Source organism: Megachile rotundata, unplaced genomic scaffold, assembly GCF_050947335.1.
Source record: "Megachile rotundata isolate GNS110a unplaced genomic scaffold, iyMegRotu1 scaffold0229, whole genome shotgun sequence".
Classification (NCBI taxonomy): domain Eukaryota; kingdom Metazoa; phylum Arthropoda; class Insecta; order Hymenoptera; family Megachilidae; genus Megachile; species Megachile rotundata.
In genome coordinates, this window is record NW_027473526.1 from 164,364 (window position 1) to 183,668 (window position 19,305).

The window sequence follows — 19,305 nt, forward strand, 5'->3', positions numbered from 1 at the left end:
CATGTATATTCATATACATTTTAGTAAAATCATAAAATTTAATGTGTTTGTTAAAATTTGTATTACAAAACGCCGCATATCATACATATACATATATACATACATACATACATACATAAATGAACGTTACTATGACAATACGCATTTTGATATCTTAGCAACGACGACAATAGTACGTAATTATTTCATTACTTGGTATTTATAAAGTAGTTGAATACAGAATTTCTTAACATAAAATATTAAAAACAGTGAAATAACATGTGGTGGGGATACAGTCCTGCGTTAGATATCCAATTTGAAATTAATAAAAACGAGATTAATTATTTAGACAAATGTCTTGAAGTATTAATCGTAGGTGCTAACGATGCAAGACATATCACGAAGACATTAGCATCGTCCTACTTGCATAGCGACTGTATTATTACATATCATGTAATAGAACCAACGTTGGAACAAGTGGCCAGATCCATTCTTTTATTAAGTATTTTCTTAGAAAGAAATTTAGGTACGTATTTATATAAAGTTTTTAAGGTTTTTAATACATACATATATAAACATTGTAGTTATTACCACGAAAAAAATTCTTTTATTTTTATCTTGTTAATAAAAAATTAATCATGAAATTAAAGGATTACAAGAAGCAACTCGATATTATTTGGAAATATTTGGGAATACACTTATAAGACCTGGAACTGCTAAATATTTAATGAAGCATTCTAATCAGTTAGCAGATATTCCGACAAATTCAATTGATTGCCCTTGGTTAAGTTTGGAAAAATTTAAACATAAGGATAAGGATCGTCTGGAATCAATTTTTAAGTAAGTTTTACAGAATTTAAAGATTCAGGATCATTTCATAGTTTGCGATTATTTTGTCCTTTTTTTTATAAGATTTTGGGAACATGCAACACGCGAAAGTATTCCCGTTGTAAAATATTGGGACGAAAGAGTTAGAAGAGCATTGAAAACGCGATACGATTACAGAGACGGTGTATTCGATTGGGACTATTATATGATTTTAAAATCTAAAGGGATTTCAAATTTAACTATACAAGAGTATAGGTATGTTCGTTGATTATGACATATTTATACAACTTCTATTATCAAAATCATTGCTTTAAAATATTTAATTTATTTATTTTAATACCAGATTTTGGAGAAATAATGGAATTGCATTTACTTGGTTGGAAGGTGAACTTGTTAGAAGCAATCCAACATTATTGAGTAACATTTTACAGCATGGGCCTGGATTTATACATTATACTTATTTAGGAGATATAGTAAATGGTCCATTTTTTGCTTGGTCTTTGCAGGAAACAAAAAGTCATCATACGTAAGATGATAATTTATTAATTTATTCGGTGTACATACATTTTCATGTCTTAGGAAGAATAGTTAATAGAATATTAAAAATAATAATATAGTAAATACAGAGCAACCGATATAACCGAACTAGAAATTATGCGATCTATGCATGAAATCAGAACACAGGAACCATTTTGCGAAGATCTTGTTGCATCACATAGAGATTCTTCTATATTAAATGGTACGCTAGTATCTGAAATGCCAAGTAATGAAATGGAGCAGGAACTGTGGAAAAAAAAAATAAATAAATACAAAGGAAACAATCTGTCTTGGATAGATATTAAAAATCATAAGGTATTATGTAATACCAAACTTAATTGATATAATAAACTCTTTTAAAACTTGCATTACGTTTCTAGGTGATTTTTCATCCTGCAACATGTTTGGAAGCTTTCAAATATAAAACGGAATATGTTGACAGATTTGACTTTATTTGGGTAGCTCATAACATGACAGAACAATTGCCTAATCTTGCAAAATCGCTTAAAAAGGGAGGAATTATGTTGGTAGAATTAAAAAAATATTTGGTAGAAGCGCGAGAAGAAAATTTACAAACCTTTGTCAAGGAATTAAAAAATTTAGCTCAAAAAAATGGGCTCTATGAAATTAATGATATCAATGCAAAAGAACATTGTATTGCTAAATTTTGTAAAAATTAAATGTTTGTAAATAAATGCTAATGTAAATTAAGCACCAATGATTTAATAACATTTTAAAACTTCGCGCGCGCGCGCGCGTTTGTGTGTGTATGTATGCATGAATGTACGTATGTTATTTATGTAATAATTTCAACATAATTAGAAAATGTAAATAGACATTCTACATACTCGTTTAATTCGTATTCTGTAGTAAATTCCTATGTATGTTGTATATATAGCTTAACATTTAAAGGCTATATTTGATTAAATGATTATTCGAATGTTATTACAACCATAACACGAATTTTCAAATATATTGCATATTATACTTGAAATATAAATAGTAGAACAAAAATCACTATATGAACGCTCTTTTTACATATAGTGAAAAATGAATCTAAGCTAAACATGGTTATGAAAATCACCCAAAATCGCGGGAAACGCTTCGTGTTTCTCCTTACAGGCCCGCGTAAGGTTCAGTTATAATTTTCGAATATTAATAGAGAAAATTGTTTATGCAAAATTAAATTTATTCCCGTAAGAGTTGACATAAATTGCGTGTCGATTCGTATACATTGAATAACTGTATGCATTGGTTTTCTAAGAAATAAAGTAACCCTTGAAAATCGGCCATCGCGGCTATTTTCAGCGATAATGGAAATTGTTTTCATTGCGTGAGCCCTTTATACAAAGATAATACAGTTGATATTGTGTTAATTGCTAAAAAAGTGTATAAAGTTTAATAATATTGAATTACTTTTGTCCTTGACAAACGATGATGGTAAATTAGTTAATAAACTATGAGCACTATCAACGGAGTGAATAGCAAGGTGGACATAATTGTTGAATCAAGATTCGACGAATTCGACAGAAATTTGGACATCAGGAACAACGATTTTGAAAACGATAAGAAGGACTTAAGTGTTAATTCTAATAGAACTCCGCCCGGTAGAAGTCGTTATGGCAGAACAATAAAACCCAAGTCTCCTAAGAATGAGGTTGCCAGTTTTCCAAAGGCATGTTGTGCCTGTTAAGATCAATTACAGTTCTTTTTATTAGAGTTGAATATCATTTTTAACACGTGATGGTACTATATGTAGTGATCTTTAATATTTTCACATAATATTGATTCACACGATACATACTCCATAATAATTTCTTTCACAAGTATCGATAAAATTTTTGTCAACGATTAATACAAGCATTTCATTATGTAACACGACATTATTGAAATATATATACGTATATTCTTCACAGAATTCTAAGCTGCAAAGGACATCGAAATATCACAATTTGTCCGATAGCAGCAACGAGAGTACGGATGAAAATAATATAATTAACGATATGGATGACACAAGTGATTCTTCTACGAATTTTAACGCAACAGAGGAGGGTACTATAAAATTGGTCAGCTCATCTGTGCAGTGTAATTGGATATTAGGTCAGTTAGCATGGGCCAGAGTCGGTAATTTTCCTTTCTGGCCTTGCGTGATAACGCTTGATCCAGTTCTAATGATATATCACAGATTGAAAGGTGAGTACTCTCAGGACAAAAAATTAATATAATACTAAATACTATACTTAATACTATACTTATAATACTATACTTAAGCAGTATAGTAGACATTAGTATTATTTATTTATCACGACCCACAATCAAGAAACAATTTTACTTTCTTCTCATTGTCCTTGTTAATTATCGGCATAATAATCTTGAAATAAATAAAATATAATTTATATAAAATGTATTTATCTATTTCTTTAGCTACCGGTAGGTCACAGGTGCTAATGATACACGTTCAATATTTCGGCGATAAAGGACGTCACAGCTGGGTTTCTTCAAATTCTATGATTCCATTTACAAATCTGGCAGATTTTAAAAAATTATCCGAATCAATAACTATAGAAATTAAAAAAAGAGACGCAAAATATGCTGCCGCATTCGTTGTAAAGCCAGGTATAAAATCAAAATGGGAAAGCGCGATAGAGGAAGCTATGGAAGTTCACTCGATGAGCAACGAAGATAGAGCCAACATTTTTAAACCGAAAGAAAACAGCGCAAAAAATAGATCCGTAAAAGCATTAGACGACAAGGATAAAATTAACAAAAGGAAACACTCGAGCGATTCGAGCGAACCCGATATTAAGCGTCCTAAAGAGGAAAATGTAGGTGTGCGATTAAAACGTGTCGTATTAATAAAAATTACGAACGTATAATACTATCGATGTAACAAATATTCGATACAATTTTTTTTACAGATATACGAGTTAGATAAATCGCAATACAAAATAGATGGAACAAAATCAAAAATATTGAAATATATAGAGAACGATAAGAATCATTCGAGACTTAATTCAGACACTCCTCCATTGTCTCCCTCGAGTCAAAGAGATTCCAACGACGAAGTTTCTATTATGCAAAAGGTCGAGTTCAAAACCGAAGAAGTAGACGGTGTTTTCGAAATTTATTACGAACGAAACAGGGATATGTTGGAAGACGAATATCCAGACGCGTCGGAGCACGATATTAAAAGGTATTTACGGAAAACTTGGGATACTATGAATTCTTCTTTTCGTAAAAAATACCGATCATATATAACGTCAGATGCTAATGATACTCACACGAAAGAAAATTCGTCGGATCATGAAGCAGATTTATTAACAGACATAGATATAACAACCAAGGATAATAAAAAATCAAGAGTTAAAGCTGAAAAGGAAGAGATATGTACTACGGAAACGAAAAGAAGTAGACCTTATAATCTTTTTAAAGGAATGAAACAGGAAAAAGTTTGCCAAATTTGCGAGAAAACTGGAAAGTTAACCAGATGCAAAGGTCCTTGTTATTCATATTTTCATCTTTCCTGCGTAAAACCAGGTGAATCCAGTCCAGAACATTCCATCGACGAAAGCACAATGGACGATAAAATCCTTAACGATATAAAAGAGATTAAAGGAGATAATATCGACGAAGACGAGACTAGCGGTACCGAAATCGATACATTACATTTTCTTATTTTATTCGCTTCAGCCAAAAGTCAATGTCATTTTTAATTTTAGGCAAAATCGACGAGCAAGAAGACGAGTTATTCAAATGTATCGATTGTTTGTCGGGTGTAGCTCCCGCTTGTTTTATATGTAACGAAAGGGAAGGAGATAGAATAAGATGTTCCGTGTTAGCTTGTGGAAAGCATTATCATTCATCTTGTTTAAAGTCATGGCCACAAGTAATGACAAACACTTTAACAGCCTTGAAGTCGCGTTGCATGAAAACGTATATTTATACATTTTTTACTTATTTGTTCATTTATTTATTTATTTTTCTTTTTTTACTTTTCATTAGTCTCATTGGCAAGGCGGTCGTTTAACTTGTCCATATCACGTGTGCCACACATGCAGTTCAGACAATCCTCAGGATAGCCACCCGAGAACTTCGAACGAAAAATTGGCGCGATGCGTTCGTTGTCCTTCGTCTTATCACACGTCTACGTCCTGTTTACCCGCTGGTTCAGTAATCTTAACCGGTAGTCAAATAGTTTGTCCAAAACATTATCAACCATCGCAACCCCCGGTAAACGCTGCATGGTGTTTCTTATGTACCAGAGGAGGAAGTCTTATCTGTTGCGACACGTGTCCGACGTCGTTTCATTTGGAATGTTTAGGTAACTATTTTCGTTAGGCAACAACAGCAACGACTATAATAATACGAATAATTGCAGGTATCGATGCACCAGACGGTGCGTTTATTTGCGAAGATTGCGAAACAGGTAGATTACCTTTGTACGGAGAAGTAGTATGGGTAAAACTTGGCAATTACCGCTGGTGGCCATCCCGTATTTGTTATCCTCACGAAATTCCTGAAAATATAGAAGCGCTTCCCCATAGTCCTGGTAAATTTTGTGTAATGTTTTTGGGATCAAATAATTATTATTGGATTCATAGGTAAGTCAATAATTATTCTCTTATAACGAATAAGTTCATTCTAATAGATGGATATTTATTTTCAGAGGTCGTGCTTTTCTTTACCAAGATGGTGATGCGACTATAAAACCATCGATCGGGAAAAAAAACAATAGAGACGATACTTATCGTAAAGCTCTAGAGGAAGCCAACGAAGTTCATCAACGGTTGAAAATCGAAAGAGCCGCTGCCAAAGATCATGGACCACGAGGATTAAAACCTCCGCCTTACGTTAAGTTAAAAGTATACTTAATATCGATTAATCTTAATACATGCGTGTCATATATACATCGAATATAAATTTGTATCGACTTGTAGGTGAATAAACCGGTTGGCAATGTAAAACCAGCAGAAGTCGAAAGTATCGTCGCTTGTGATTGCGACGCAGAATGGAATAATCCGTGTGCACCGGGAACAGATTGTCTGAATCGGATATTGTTAGTCGAATGTAGTCCCGGTATTTGTCCAGCCGGCCCTAAATGCAATAATCAAGCGTTCGTGCGAAGACAATATCCGGCTATGGAACCATTTCATACGGTAGCTCGAGGTTGGGGTCTTAGAAGTTTAGAATTTATTAAAGCGGGACAGTTCGTTATCGAATATGTAGGTGAAGTTATAGACGAAGCCGAATACAAACGAAGATTACATAGGAAGAAGGAACTAAAGAATGAGAACTTTTATTTTTTAACCATAGATAATAATAGAATGATCGATGCCGAACCAAAAGGGAATTTAAGTCGATTCATGAGTTAGTATTTTACTTTTAATAAATAGCTTGATTACTTTACTTTTAATAAATAGATTGTTTTTGAAATTCAACAGATCATTCGTGTTCGCCGAATTGCGAGACACAAAAATGGACAGTAAACGGAGATACGCGTATAGGTCTGTTCGCGTTATGCGATATCGAACCCGGTGAAGAATTAACTTTCAATTATAATTTAGCTTGCGACGGCGAAACACGGAAACCTTGCTTGTGCGGTGCGCCGAATTGTAGCGGATTTATAGGTTTAAAGGTTCAAAAGCCGCAGGCAACAACACCGTCGATTCAACAAAAAAAACTCGAGAAATTTGACAAAATGAAGCGTCAGAAGAGGTAAGTAGAAGCATGCGAAATAAAATGTAATTATCGTTAATTTCGATCACGTGTTATTAGATCAAGAAAACATGTACCATGCTGGTGTTGCGGACAAGATATCGAAAAATCGGAAGATTCCGTGATTTGCGATCAAAAAACGTGTAACAAGAAATATCATAAAATTTGCGTTAACATCGACGACACAGATTCGAGATTCAGTTGTCCTTGGCATCATTGTAGAGAGTGTGGTCGTAGAACATCTGCTCATTGTTCGTTTTGTAGCGCTGCATTTTGCCAAGGTAATTAATATTATTTTAAAAAAATGTACAGACCGTTCATGCGGTGACATCGATATTTACGTTACATCGATAGTGCATCTAGATGGACGTCTATTCGAATACGGTGAAAAGGGTGGTTTTATTTGTAAACTCCACGAAAACATGGACATTCAGAGATCGGCTATCGAGGATGAAAAAGATTATTCGGACAACGATATCGAAACGGATAAAGAATATTCTTCTACGGATTCCAATAGTCCACTAATAACGGCCGAAAAATCAATGCCACGTGAACCGTCGCCAAGAGTTTCCATAGTAGAGGTAAAATGAAGTTTTATAGCGTTACAAGTATGATCATCGTTGCAAATCGTTAGATAAAACGAGTATAACGTAGAGTCCGACATACCATGGGTATCTCAAAACTTCTTTTTAATTTATTTTTAATTATAAGCATCGATTACTTTTTTCGTTTTACGTATATCGTTATTCAGTTTATTTTTACGTAACAATGAGTAGAAAAAAGTAAAGGGTAATGAAAATAGAATGCATCGCGGTGATGTGGTGGTGGTGAGCATGGAAAGGAACTTTTACGTAGAAATTGAATGTACTTAAAACTTACGGTATACATCTTTTAATTAACCGGAATCATCGATGGAGACGAACAATTAATTCCTCCAAGTTGCGTATAAAAATTTATATTTTTTTTCGATATTCTAATATAACAAAATACGTGTACACGTATTTCTTCGCGTTAAGATCACATTTATAAATTTAATAAATTTCAATTAGATATAATGTCACATTTATACAAAACACACAAAAGCATGCAAATACGTTACGCGTATATTATATTTTTACATACCAACCAAGTTTGAACGGTACTGTGTTTTTAAAAAATTTTCTTCGATACCGTACAACGCCTATTTTATGCGTCTATCCATGTAATAAAAACGTTACAACATATCGGTATTCGTCGTAAAAATATGTACTTGTAGCGTCGTCATAAAAATTACGTATCATCGTAGATGCAGCATTTGCAATATTTACAATATTTCTAAAAAGAAAGAACAAGATAAATGACAGCTAATTTTTTTTTCTTTTTTTTTTTTTTTTAATTATTTTTCATTGTTCCCAGCATCCTCTCCCTGAACATTGGCAGTAGTGAGAAGTAGTAACAAACAAACATGTTCTGTTTAAGTTTATGTGTTCAAGTGAGTGTATATTTTTGATATTATCTCTTTGGACTTCGGATTCATAATATATTCATTGAATAAAATTATCACGCGATTGGGTAATAATTTGTAGTTACCGAATAATTCAATTATCGTTTTTCAATCGTACAATTTCAAACAATTTGTATCTTTAATTTATCGTGAAATTAAAGTTACAAGTGAAAATTTGGTTTTAAGCGTTAAGCTCGGTCGTGAATTTGTGCAGAGCATCGTGCTTCTCGAATATCGATCGAACATTGAATATTTTCGTAAAAGGTAGTTAAAGGATTATGTACATTTGCTTCTTTGTCACGTATCGTGTATAGTAAACGCGCCGCCGTTTGAAATTCGATGAAATAGCATCTAAAGTAACGGTACGTTTTGTAGGTTCATCCGAGCAGCGAAGAAAGCGAAGAATCTCAAAAAGAGGACGAAGAAGAAGCAACGCAGTCTGATAATTTTGAGCTGTGCGAATATAGTAGTTCAAAAAGTATAAAGAGAAAAACGTTACACCGATTATCTCTGAGGTTGAAGAAAGAAAATCAAGTGGTAGAGCAATTAAATAATCTTACATCTAGTCAGCTTGAGGCCATAATCGGTGGCAGTCTATTCGAATGAACTTTCATTGATTAAGCTTGAATAATAAAACATACTTTAACGTACGTAGCTTCGAATTTTCACACGATCAGTAAATTATTTCAGTTGTTCAATGACACACAGGGAAGATACTCGACGAACATCGGATAACAGTATTTGTAACTATACACGTTATATTGTTCATTCCATGTCAAAGGGATCAGTTGAATAACGAATTTTAATAAATTCCAACTTTATCGTCGAGAGAATAAAGTTTGTTTCAAACGTAACGAAATTATTGTGTACCCCTATACAATATATATATATATATATATTATACACGATGTAATCTGTATATATTATGTTTTTAACAATTCAACCGTGTATTTTATACGAATATAATCGCGTTTAAAAATCATTTCTCGCGTTTCTTATTTTTTGGTATCGCGTGCGTACTTTTCGAAGGGATAACTATCGAAAAATACCTAATTGTATGTCTATTCGTTTACACGTATATCTCGTATGCATGACTTTTGGTAATGTTACATGAAACAACTTCTAGATATCGTCAAAAATCACATGTCGCCGTTATTTATCTAATCGGATTGACATGGAATACTTTCGATTATCTACAAATAAATCGATATCGAAACGAAGTACGCGCATATTATATACACGTACAAGTTATTTATTTCATTTTTATAAATATAGATGGAAATATTTAAGTTAAAATTATACGAATTTAGTGCCTTGTCCTTTAATGCTTATACGAATCAACTTTCAAAGGCTCGATATTTACTTACGCGTAATTTATACTATCTTTTTTTTTTTACATCGAAAATTTTATTCATTGTATAGTTAATTTTATCGTTAAATTACTACGATCATTATCATTATCATCGTCGGTTTACGAAATAATTGTATTTTTGAAAGATATAGTAAACATTGTCACACTGCCTTGGAAATTTTCGAAAGTTTAAAAGTATTTATTATTAATACTTATTTTTAAGAGTATTTACTATTAAGGTATCGATTAAAAGTATATTTTTATCGACCAACGTATAATTAATATCGAATACAATTTTTTCCTTTTTCAATAAAAAATAATAATTATTAGGTTACCACAAACTTATTTTTTTCAACATACATCGAGAATTCGAGAATTGTAAATACGATAGAAAGAAGTCTCTTTAATCGCGAGACATAAATCTTTTTCGTTCGGCGCAAAATAAGGAAAGAAAATGTTGGGTTAAATGAAAACGCATCGGCACTTATAATTAATCATCGTTGCTCGTATCATTTATTGTTGTTGTCATGCTATTAAACAAATAATGATTTATACGCGTTTCTTGTTATTTCTTTCCATTAACAACGAATAGCTACACCGGTTGCACGAGTCTATATTTAATCTCAAGAATTTCTCTCGTATTCTCGTAAACGGTAAGTTACTCAACTTTTTTTATATTTTCATACTTACTAATCGGAATATTAAATGTTAATTAATTACAAATAAATTAATTTTCAAGTATAAAGAGTCGTTATCGTCGTACTTGCATGTACGATGTAACAGATATATACGACGTTTCATTAGTATGCATGGAAAGGTATATTTACACGAAATTATAATAGCGCATCACGTACCTAATCGAAAAAACGATTACGCTTGCGATTCTTTCCCGTAATCCTGATAAAGCTTCGGACTTTCTTGCATCGAAGAAGCGGTAGTACTTCTTAAACTGGTTAAACGAAGATCAGAATCGGAGGTTGTAGATACAGTTTCTTCCAACGATATTACTTTCTTCCTTAATACAGGAGCAACAAAATTTTGACCAGTCGACAAGTCTCTCTTCAAAACTTGAGTCTACGATAATTCGTTTCTCGTTTATTTCGATGACGAACTTACGTTCGAAAAACAATTGGTATACCTTAGACTTCGACGCGGGTAAAGTAGCACCGGTGACGAGTCCTAGAATACTCGCGGCAAGACCGCTGAGTTGTACCGCAGCCAGAGGCGATAATCCTCTTCTTACTAAACCTAAAGCTAAGAGCGCAGCTTGTGCCAAAATTGGGGCAGCACCGGTAGCACTCGCCGCGGCACCGGCTAACTGACCACCGCCAACGCTTGGTCCGTAAGCGAAGCATAAATTGTGCCTGTCCACCTGTGTAAAATATATAAAATATAAGCTCGATAAGAATGTAAACGCGTTATCGCGTTATTAAACCGTTTTAACATCGACAACGTACCAAATGTTTCACCACGAGATATAGCAGCGCAAAAGGTGTAATTAACGGACAAGGTAAACTATAAACCGTTGCCATAGTAAAAACTAGAAGTAACCAAGCGTAATGAGCACCCAAAGGAAATTCCCATAATACCGCCTTTCTGACGTGTATTCTTTCCGCTCTGCTTCGAGCTATGCATAATCTGAAGGTATATAACGCTAGTTCAGGAAATCTGACTAATTCCAATCCAGTTCCGAGCAAAGATGCGGTAATAACGTAGTTTACGAATATAGCACCCTGCAAAAATAAGAAAGGATGTTTTATTCTTAATTCGTTGTTCGTAACGTTATCGTACCTGATCGGGTAAAAACACACAGGCCCATCTTCCGGTATCGTTCGTCGCGTTCGCAGTCCAATCTAAAAATGCTTTAGCGCTGGTTAAACCCAGACTCGGTAGTATGAGGACCATTAATAACAAAAGAAGCAGCGTTTTCGTCATTACTGCCCGATTTAGACTACTCCTAGTCCAATGTCTAACCAACGATTCGCTTCTGGCTACTAATACAGGCATCAAAGCAGCCACGCTGACTAGTAATACAGTCGGAAGGAAGGACGAAACTACGGGACTAAGATTCATAATGTCTCCGGCGATTGGTAGTTTATTCAAAGCAGGCACTATTACCTGAAATAAAAGTATCGTATACGTAATCCCGTAAAGTTCCGTTGAGACGTTGAAAATAAGTTCGTGGCGTTACGCGATGTTACACCGTGTATACTAAGTAGCGTACTTACAGCCGGTGTAGTGAGGAAAAATAGCATGATACCCAATGCAAAGTTGATCAACACAGCATTTAAATACCAACATGATCTTGGTATACTTAAATTCTCCCAGAAAATATCGGACGGTATAGGTGCGTAATCTACAACCCACTTTATACTAGGCAACAAACGCAACTGCTTCCGCATAGCTATAGCAGCACCAGGGGTACCTTGTCATTTATTACTATCGTTATTATCGTTGTCGTTAGTTATCGTAATCGGTCATAGGTGCACATGAAATTGAACGTGTCACAAGTACACGTATAATACGCACCGTGCATTATACGTGAAAAAAAAAAAAAAAAGAACGGCGAAACGAAACAGTGACTGACCTAAAGTTACAAAAGCTATTCCAAGAGGTTTACTCAACGCTACTTTCTTTTCCTCTTCGACCAAGGCGGTCAATCGCATTTCTTCGTCCGTATAAAATTCTTGAGCATCAACTTGCTAGAAGGAGGGGAAAAAAGCAAAATAGTTTGATATTCAAAGAATATTTTGAAAAAGAATTACGTACGTTTTTACAACAACAACCTATTACTTGACCACACGGATACGGATACATCTTTAACGGTTCTCGTTTCCTCGCATAATTTTCGCAATATAAACGGGCTTGTTCGGCGCAATCTCTTTCTTCGTCTAACGCCGAAAGCCGTCTAATATCGTAAGCCAACGTAACATCTTCTACCGACAAGGTAGGAAACGTTTCTCTGCAAGTAGCGACTCGACATTAGATCAAGGTGAAAATTTGACGCGTAAACGAAGAACCGGACAATCGCGGTGTACCCACTTCAAATATTCTGCAAGAGCGTCGGCGTTGCACTGATGCTTCGGTATTTCCGTAATTAATAACGTTCTAGCCGCTAATTCACCGCCATGCTTGGAATCTTGTACCTGTACAGCGTGCACACCTTTCGTCATTTCGTTAACATTTACACATTTTGCACAACGCGTACACGTCATTTGTGCAGTCAACGAAACATACCTTTTTGAAGAAATGTCTCATAACATAAGCACCGACCGGCAAATACGACAAGATCAATATCGTATGCACCCAAATCCACGTAGACATCGGATCTAAATTGGACAGAGTGGTATGACCAAAGGTTGCTTCGTCGCCTTGCATATTTCCATGAAAATTAACTGGTAACGCTATGCCTAACGATACGATAACCATTAAGATCATCAAAATGATTAAATGGCGTTGAAAAGATATGTACAGTAAGCCATCCGGTCCAACGCGTTTCAACAATTCCTCGTCTCTAAAAAAAAAAAAAAAATCACGATAGTTTGGTAAATTTAGTAAAATTGTCATTAAAAGAGGATGAAATAAAAATTAATTTGACATTAACGTTGCTTACGTTACTTTGAATGCCGTGACAATCCAAGATAAAAAGCCTCTGTCCACTTGCGAAAGTTGCGAATTAACAGAGGTCTCTACACATATAGCGTCCGTATCTCTATTCTCATTGACTCCGTAAAATAATTCCATCCATCGTTCATCCGTCTTATTGAGCAGCGCAAGACGTCCATAATTCCATGCTTTCTTACGTAATAAACCGAACAAAATAACCAGGAACTGCAAAAGGTATCATTAAATTGATAAGAAAACACACACACACACACACATATATATATATATATATAGACTTTCCAGTTGAAAAAATACAATAATTATAATAATAGCAATAATTTGTAGGCGTAAGAAATGGATCGAGAATCTTACCAAAAACCCAAGAAAATTCAATAACAAATTTTCAGGAATCCCTGCATAAACATCGGTTATTATCGTTCTGTTATTCCTCGGTATCGGAATACACGTTTCTGTGGATGGTGTTTCGCGTAGATTCGAGCTGAAAAATGAAAATAACGTAATTTCTTTGCAAAATAATCGCGAGTCGTAGAAAAAGTAGGCGCACAAATACCTACATTGTCTTCATAACAAAGAAATAAGAAAAGATCGAGGAAACCTTGTACAAGTTGTGTTCGATGCGTTGCAAAGACGATCGAACGATGTTATTAAAGATGTATTAGCGTCGCAACAAAGGAATAACGGTAAAATTGAAAAAGATTTTGATCGCTTACCGAAAATGTACGTAGCCCATGTTCCCTGAGACGTTTAAATCAATGTAGCATTAAATAATAGATAGAAAGACACATGTCAACAAACATGCGTCAACTTGACACATTATACACGAGTGTCGTTATAAATTTACGTGTCAATGCAACGTAACCTTAACGCGATCAAAGTATCCGATAAGAATATCAGATGTAGACTCGTAACGAAATGATCTATCATCGCTTACGAGAACCTCTATTATTACGTAGGTAATTTTGAGAAATTTTATAAATACTTGAAAAATATTTAAAAAGTATTACGTAAGTTTCGTTATTCGTACAAGAACGTTGATTTTTCTTACCAATGACGTATCGTTCTTTTTCGAGGATTTTTTTTTTTGAAGAGTAAAGGAAATTTATATACGACATACTTAAAAAAAAAAATATATATATATATTCTTTATTATTGTAGGATTACGATAAGCGCAAAACAACACTCTTAGCAAGATGTAAAATTTATTTCCATTACATACAATTGATTTAAAAATACTTTATATATAATTTACTTTTTTTTTTTCACTCAGTGAATTACAATTTTATGTAATCGCAAGTTTTAACAGAAAATTTATGTACAAAACTAATACATTAAACATGATTTTACGGTGTAAAATATTTGTCGTTGGATAAGTTTAAAACTTAACTACGTACATAGTGATCATACGGTTGTAATTCACCTGACGTTATACAATCAAAGACCCAAGTCTCTTTCAAACCTTCTCTACCGATTACGACTTTTGCTATTTGTGGATTTTCAGTGATACATCCACCCGCAGTTTTGACGAGATCTTTCAATACATCGCAAGGAGGCGTCGTATTGTTTTCTATATGTATATATCCGCAAGATGCGAATAATTCCGGAACATAAGAGGATCCGAATAGTTGTCTGTCTTTGCGATTTTCCTAGAAACCACGACATACTTAATAATATTTTATCGAAAGGTATCATTAATTTGAAATTACGAGGTAATTACCAGCACCGCGTTCGAAAAGTGTTTCATTTCGTACTGTTGAGGATTCAACCATGCATCGTTTTCTAAAGACTTTAAAACCCATTCGAGGCCAACGATCCAACACCCACGTATAATCGCATGCAACAAATTGATGGTACGCACACCCGTGGTCACGACATGCGTGGTACGTTTGGTGACGTTCGTTTCGATTCTGGCAGAACCAAGAGCTTTAACGACGCTTCTGACCATGCTTTTGTCGCTGAAAAGTAATTTATAAAGTATCTACATGCAATGGTTATTTGGTATAAATAAAATTATCCTTACTCGTTAGATAAACCGGTCGTAACGATACTTATCCTAAGCGTTCTTTTCTTCTTTGATTTATACCGTTTAGTAGCGGAGGAACCTTCGAAAGAGCGAAAATCGTTGGACGAATTTCTATTCGAACGTTGCGTATCTATCGGCGACTTATCAAGATTTTCTGTATTTTCTTGCAAATTGTTTAAAATTTCCTGATCAACGATCTTCTTAACAACGATTTTCTTACTAACAATTTTCTTAACATTTTTCCCTTTCTTCTTGTTACGAGTTTTCCCTTCATTTTGTTCGTTTTTAATAATCTTACCGTTACTCTTCCTATGGATAAGTTTTCTTCCGAACGGTAAGTATCGAGGAGGCGAATAATGTTTTTCTGCAGGAGAAAGCGATATTTGAGAATGTTCGTTGAGAGGCATCAGTCTCTTCTTGCATGGTTTTTTGACGACATTTTCAACATTCGAATCCTTCGTTGATTCGTCTTGATATCTAGAGGAACGCGATCGAGCATTTTGTTTCAATTGCGATCTCAACATAACGGAACGATACATAGGATAAGGAGTACCTTCAATACGACTTTGTTCGTTGGTACCGAGTTTTCTCTTCTCTTCGATATTTTCATGGTGAAAATAGTTGTCTGACCCTGTAACGTTGCTCGTACCATTTTTTGAGTCTATCGATGATTTATTTCCATGAATATTTTCTTGCATCGTTCGCGAAATATTCAACGACGTATTCATTCGCAAAGAAGTACGCACGGTATTGGTACTGTCCCTTTCGTTATGTTCGTTATCCTTGGGTTTACTAACGGAGTCTACAGAAGTGTTTACATTCAACGAAGTTTTTTCCGTATTCGTGCTCTCAGTTTCATTGTCGGATACCAGACGTTGGAATTTCTCGTCGTTCCGTTCTTCAACCAGCGAAGTACCTTTCTTTACGCGTTTCAGGGACGATGTCGCTTTATCGCACAGTATGAATCCCTCACAAACGTTCGTTACTTCCATGGATGTTATACTCGGTTTCGTATGCATTTTCGAAACCGAAGATGAACTGTTTAGAACGGGAAACTGTGCATCCCCTTCTGCACATGATACGTCATTGTTCTCGTTTATCATCGTGGAACAAGCGATCGGTGTTGCCGTAAATGTATCTTCGTGTATGGAACTATTAGAAATAGATTCATCCTTAAATCTATTAAAATTATCAGTTGCACAAGTTCGCGTTCCACCGGACATAACCAACTTGTTCAATGTATTCAACGATACATTCTTATTATTTGGATATTCATCGGTTGGAACATGGTTATTAGTCGATTCCTTGGTAGAAACAAACAAACGTCTTTTCCTATACCTACCCTGTACTCCTCTATCGTTCAGTATATTGGACGTCTTAACAGACAATTCGCTTCGTTCGTGAAACATTTGTTTAGTCTTCATTAATATGGCAGTCCTTAACTGTTTGCAGGATTTATGTAACATCGCATCGTCACGATTTATTCTCTCTAGAAGCACGCTTGGATTTCTGAGAGGTAGACGAGATCGCATCTCGTTAGAATTGATTTGTAAATCTCCGATGTACATAGCTTTGTTTGCAGAAGCACTGTCATTAAACGATTCGTTACCAGAATCTGTTAGGTTAGAAACGCAACTCAAGTTAACCTGTAAAGAACTGCGTCGATATCCTATACTTTTATCCGATAATGGTGTGATTTTCCTCTTGGTATTCATTTTTATCTGTAACGAAGTAATATTAAAAAGAAAATTATAATCGAATAGACTTACCGATTTAAAATGTACATAATACTATTTACTTTTACCAGTTGATCATGTTATCGAACATCCAAATGCTATTCATGGTAAGGTAAGGCAACATGCACTTTGGAATCAGAAAATCCCTAGTATAAGCATAGAGCATGAAACATAAGATGTGATGACCCGATAACCAGTAGTATAACAGAGTAGCCAACATGAAAATAAGAAATCAGAATAGCCAACCGTACCGACCACTGTGAAGTAGGCGGGCGTTAGAAGTGCCAACCTGAGAAGTGAAACGAAAGCGATGAGCCTGCAGAAGTGCCAACCTGAAAACATGAATGGATATAAGACTGCCAACCTAATCACAATCAGTCACAGAGGAACGTCAACATAGATGGTTGAGCGCAGTAAGCCACGCTTAAGCAGTGCCAACCTCAAGGAGTAAAGGTATTGAATACTGCCAACCTCAGTGAACCCGAATGCACGTGGAACCAAGATGGTCAACAAGCATCACTGCAGTCATGGCAACAGTATGCAAAACGCGACAGTGACAGACTGCCAACGTAATTGGCGCACCAGAAGTAAACGCCACGTAAGTACTGCCAACCACATTGAGTCACAGAACACCGGCAACATAGACGGCTGTGCGCCAATAAGAGGCTACACAAAAATGCCAACACGACGAAAATCGCATTAGTGAAAGATTGCTAACATAAGCGTGGTGCGACATACGGCAGCATTGACAACTTCAAGGAGTTAGCAATTGAGCAGCGGGAAGCAAGATGGTCGTGAAATTGTCTATTAGATGGGTATAGAGGCAGTGAAGGACTGCCAACATGATAACAGGACCAGACTTGAACGCTACTTCAGCACTGCCAACCCGAACGTCGCTTAGCACTGTTGCAATGCTGCCAACCCCGTAGAGTCACGGAGGAAATGTGATGTAGATGGTCGTGCGTCAGTAACCGCAGCACTGCCAACATGACGGCTACACCGGTAGAGAAGGACTGCCAACCTGAAAAAAAAAACGGTCCTTGACAAAATTTCAGAACTGCCAACCTAAAAGGCGCTTGACCGAAGCAGTGGAATATTCGCAACAGTTATGAGTAACGCAGCAACGCGAAGCGAGACGGCTGTAGCTGTATAAAAGCGAGTCGAAAAGTGTAAATGAATGTAATCTTGCGAAGAATAATCAGTCATTGAGCAATGGTAACCAAGATGGCCGTGCCTCAGTACCCGCAGAACTACCAACTTAATGGACAACGAGTCGCTGAAGGTCTGCCAACCTAATCCCCGAACCGGAAGTGCGCAGCAGGCAGGAGGTGCCAACCGAAATCCGGGATGCAGTAGCGTGAATCGGCCTTTTCCAAGATGGCGGACCGACGCTCCGACGCACGTGCCGGCGGTGCTGCAAAAATCGTGAAAAACGTGGAAAATTCGGTGAAATTGTGCCGTGCAGTGCCACGAAAGTGCTGTGGGAGTGCCGTGGAGTGTCTGTGCGTGCCGTGCGTGCAGTGGGTGCAGTGAAAAGTGGGTTTCATGCGCGGGTGCAGTGCGTGCCACGTGGCGGGTGTAGTGAACCGGTGGAAAAGCGGAAAAATCGGCGGAAATGCAGCGAAATCGTGCAGTGAACGTGCCGTGGAGTGCCTGTGAGTGCAGTGGCCGGCGTGCGTGTAATGGAATTTGTTGCGGGGGCGGGTGGGGTGGGGGTACTGCGTGGGTGCGTGGTGCAGTGCGTGGGTGCAGCGGAACCGGCGGAAAATCCGGAAAAGCGGTGGAAATGCAGCGTAATCGTACCGTGCAGTGCGTGCAATGCCACGGGTGCCGTGAAAATGCAGGGGTTGCTGGTGCAGGTGCGGGGGGGTGGGGGGTAGTACGTGGGTGCAGGTGCAGTGCGTGGGTGCAGCAGTGGAACCGGTGGAAAAATCGTGGAAAGCGGTGGAAAGCGGCGGCAAAATTTACTGCGGAATGCTGTGGAATCGCCGGGAGTGCAGTGCGAGTGGCGGCAGTGCGCGGGCGGCAC

At 36.3% G+C, this 19,305-nt stretch overlaps 4 protein-coding genes and 2 long non-coding RNA genes across 13 annotated transcripts; 3 read left to right on the forward strand and 3 right to left on the reverse strand.

The window, feature by feature from the left end:
- The first annotated feature begins 16 nt into the window (after nucleotides 1–16).
- Nucleotides 17–2,055, forward strand: Dnaaf3 (Dynein axonemal assembly factor 3). Its single transcript, XM_012295474.2, has 6 exons — nucleotides 17–505; nucleotides 630–819; nucleotides 892–1,062; nucleotides 1,151–1,333; nucleotides 1,425–1,659; nucleotides 1,725–2,055. The coding sequence occupies exons 1-6, from the start codon at nucleotides 259–261 to the stop codon at nucleotides 2,022–2,024; spliced, it is 1,326 nt and encodes a 441-aa protein (XP_012150864.2). The 5' UTR covers nucleotides 17–258; the 3' UTR covers nucleotides 2,025–2,055.
- On the reverse strand, nucleotides 1,331–5,916 carry LOC105663825 (uncharacterized). Its single transcript, XR_001097220.2, has 4 exons — nucleotides 5,780–5,916; nucleotides 2,193–5,698; nucleotides 1,717–1,847; nucleotides 1,331–1,590 (listed from the first exon to the last, which is right to left on the reverse strand). It is a non-coding gene; the product is annotated as an uncharacterized LOC105663825 (long non-coding RNA).
- On the forward strand, nucleotides 2,804–13,725 carry NSD (Nuclear receptor binding SET domain protein). Of its 3 annotated transcripts, XM_012295473.2 has the most exons (14): nucleotides 2,804–3,019; nucleotides 3,261–3,537; nucleotides 3,769–4,169; nucleotides 4,263–4,989; nucleotides 5,064–5,230; nucleotides 5,347–5,665; nucleotides 5,723–5,945; nucleotides 6,011–6,206; nucleotides 6,282–6,711; nucleotides 6,786–7,059; nucleotides 7,120–7,340; nucleotides 7,414–7,640; nucleotides 8,455–8,530; nucleotides 8,918–9,058. In XM_012295473.2, the coding sequence occupies exons 1-13, from the start codon at nucleotides 2,804–2,806 to the stop codon at nucleotides 8,479–8,481; spliced, it is 3,705 nt and encodes a 1,234-aa protein (XP_012150863.2). In that variant the 3' UTR covers nucleotides 8,482–8,530; nucleotides 8,918–9,058. The 3 variants fall into 3 exon arrangements, with proteins under 3 accessions (XP_012150863.2, XP_003707627.2, XP_012150862.2); XM_003707579.3 differs by lacking the exon at nucleotides 8,455–8,530 and having other exon boundaries at nucleotides 8,918–13,725; XM_012295472.2 differs by lacking the exon at nucleotides 8,455–8,530 and having other exon boundaries at nucleotides 7,423–7,640; nucleotides 8,918–13,725.
- Nucleotides 10,378–14,371, reverse strand: Tmem63 (transmembrane protein 63). 2 transcript variants are annotated; one of them, XM_003707522.3, is made up of 12 exons: nucleotides 14,231–14,371; nucleotides 13,872–13,998; nucleotides 13,507–13,724; nucleotides 13,131–13,407; nucleotides 12,936–13,039; nucleotides 12,663–12,855; nucleotides 12,481–12,595; nucleotides 12,122–12,318; nucleotides 11,685–12,011; nucleotides 11,351–11,626; nucleotides 11,032–11,265; nucleotides 10,378–10,967 (listed from the first exon to the last, which is right to left on the reverse strand). In XM_003707522.3, the coding sequence occupies exons 1-12, from the start codon at nucleotides 14,248–14,250 to the stop codon at nucleotides 10,764–10,766; spliced, it is 2,292 nt and encodes a 763-aa protein (XP_003707570.1). In that variant the 5' UTR covers nucleotides 14,251–14,371; the 3' UTR covers nucleotides 10,378–10,763. The 2 variants fall into 2 exon arrangements, with proteins under 2 accessions (XP_003707570.1, XP_012150860.1); XM_012295470.2 differs by lacking the exon at nucleotides 14,231–14,371 and adding an exon at nucleotides 14,075–14,224.
- Nucleotides 14,330–15,549, forward strand: LOC143266324 (uncharacterized). 2 transcript variants are annotated; one of them, XR_013041351.1, is made up of 2 exons: nucleotides 14,330–14,469; nucleotides 15,019–15,549. It is a non-coding gene; the product is annotated as an uncharacterized LOC143266324 (long non-coding RNA). The 2 variants fall into 2 exon arrangements; XR_013041350.1 differs by having other exon boundaries at nucleotides 14,333–14,473.
- MCPH1 (Microcephalin) lies at nucleotides 14,703–17,443 on the reverse strand. 4 transcript variants are annotated; one of them, XM_012295476.2, is made up of 4 exons: nucleotides 17,339–17,443; nucleotides 15,538–17,261; nucleotides 15,235–15,472; nucleotides 14,703–15,163 (listed from the first exon to the last, which is right to left on the reverse strand). In XM_012295476.2, the coding sequence occupies exons 2-4, from the start codon at nucleotides 17,253–17,255 to the stop codon at nucleotides 14,900–14,902; spliced, it is 2,220 nt and encodes a 739-aa protein (XP_012150866.2). In that variant the 5' UTR covers nucleotides 17,256–17,261; nucleotides 17,339–17,443; the 3' UTR covers nucleotides 14,703–14,899. The 4 variants fall into 4 exon arrangements, with proteins under 4 accessions (XP_012150866.2, XP_076398010.1, XP_076398011.1 ...); XM_076541895.1 differs by having other exon boundaries at nucleotides 17,345–17,407; XM_076541896.1 differs by having other exon boundaries at nucleotides 15,538–17,049; nucleotides 17,310–17,344.
- Between the last annotated feature and the right edge of the window lie 1,862 nt (nucleotides 17,444–19,305).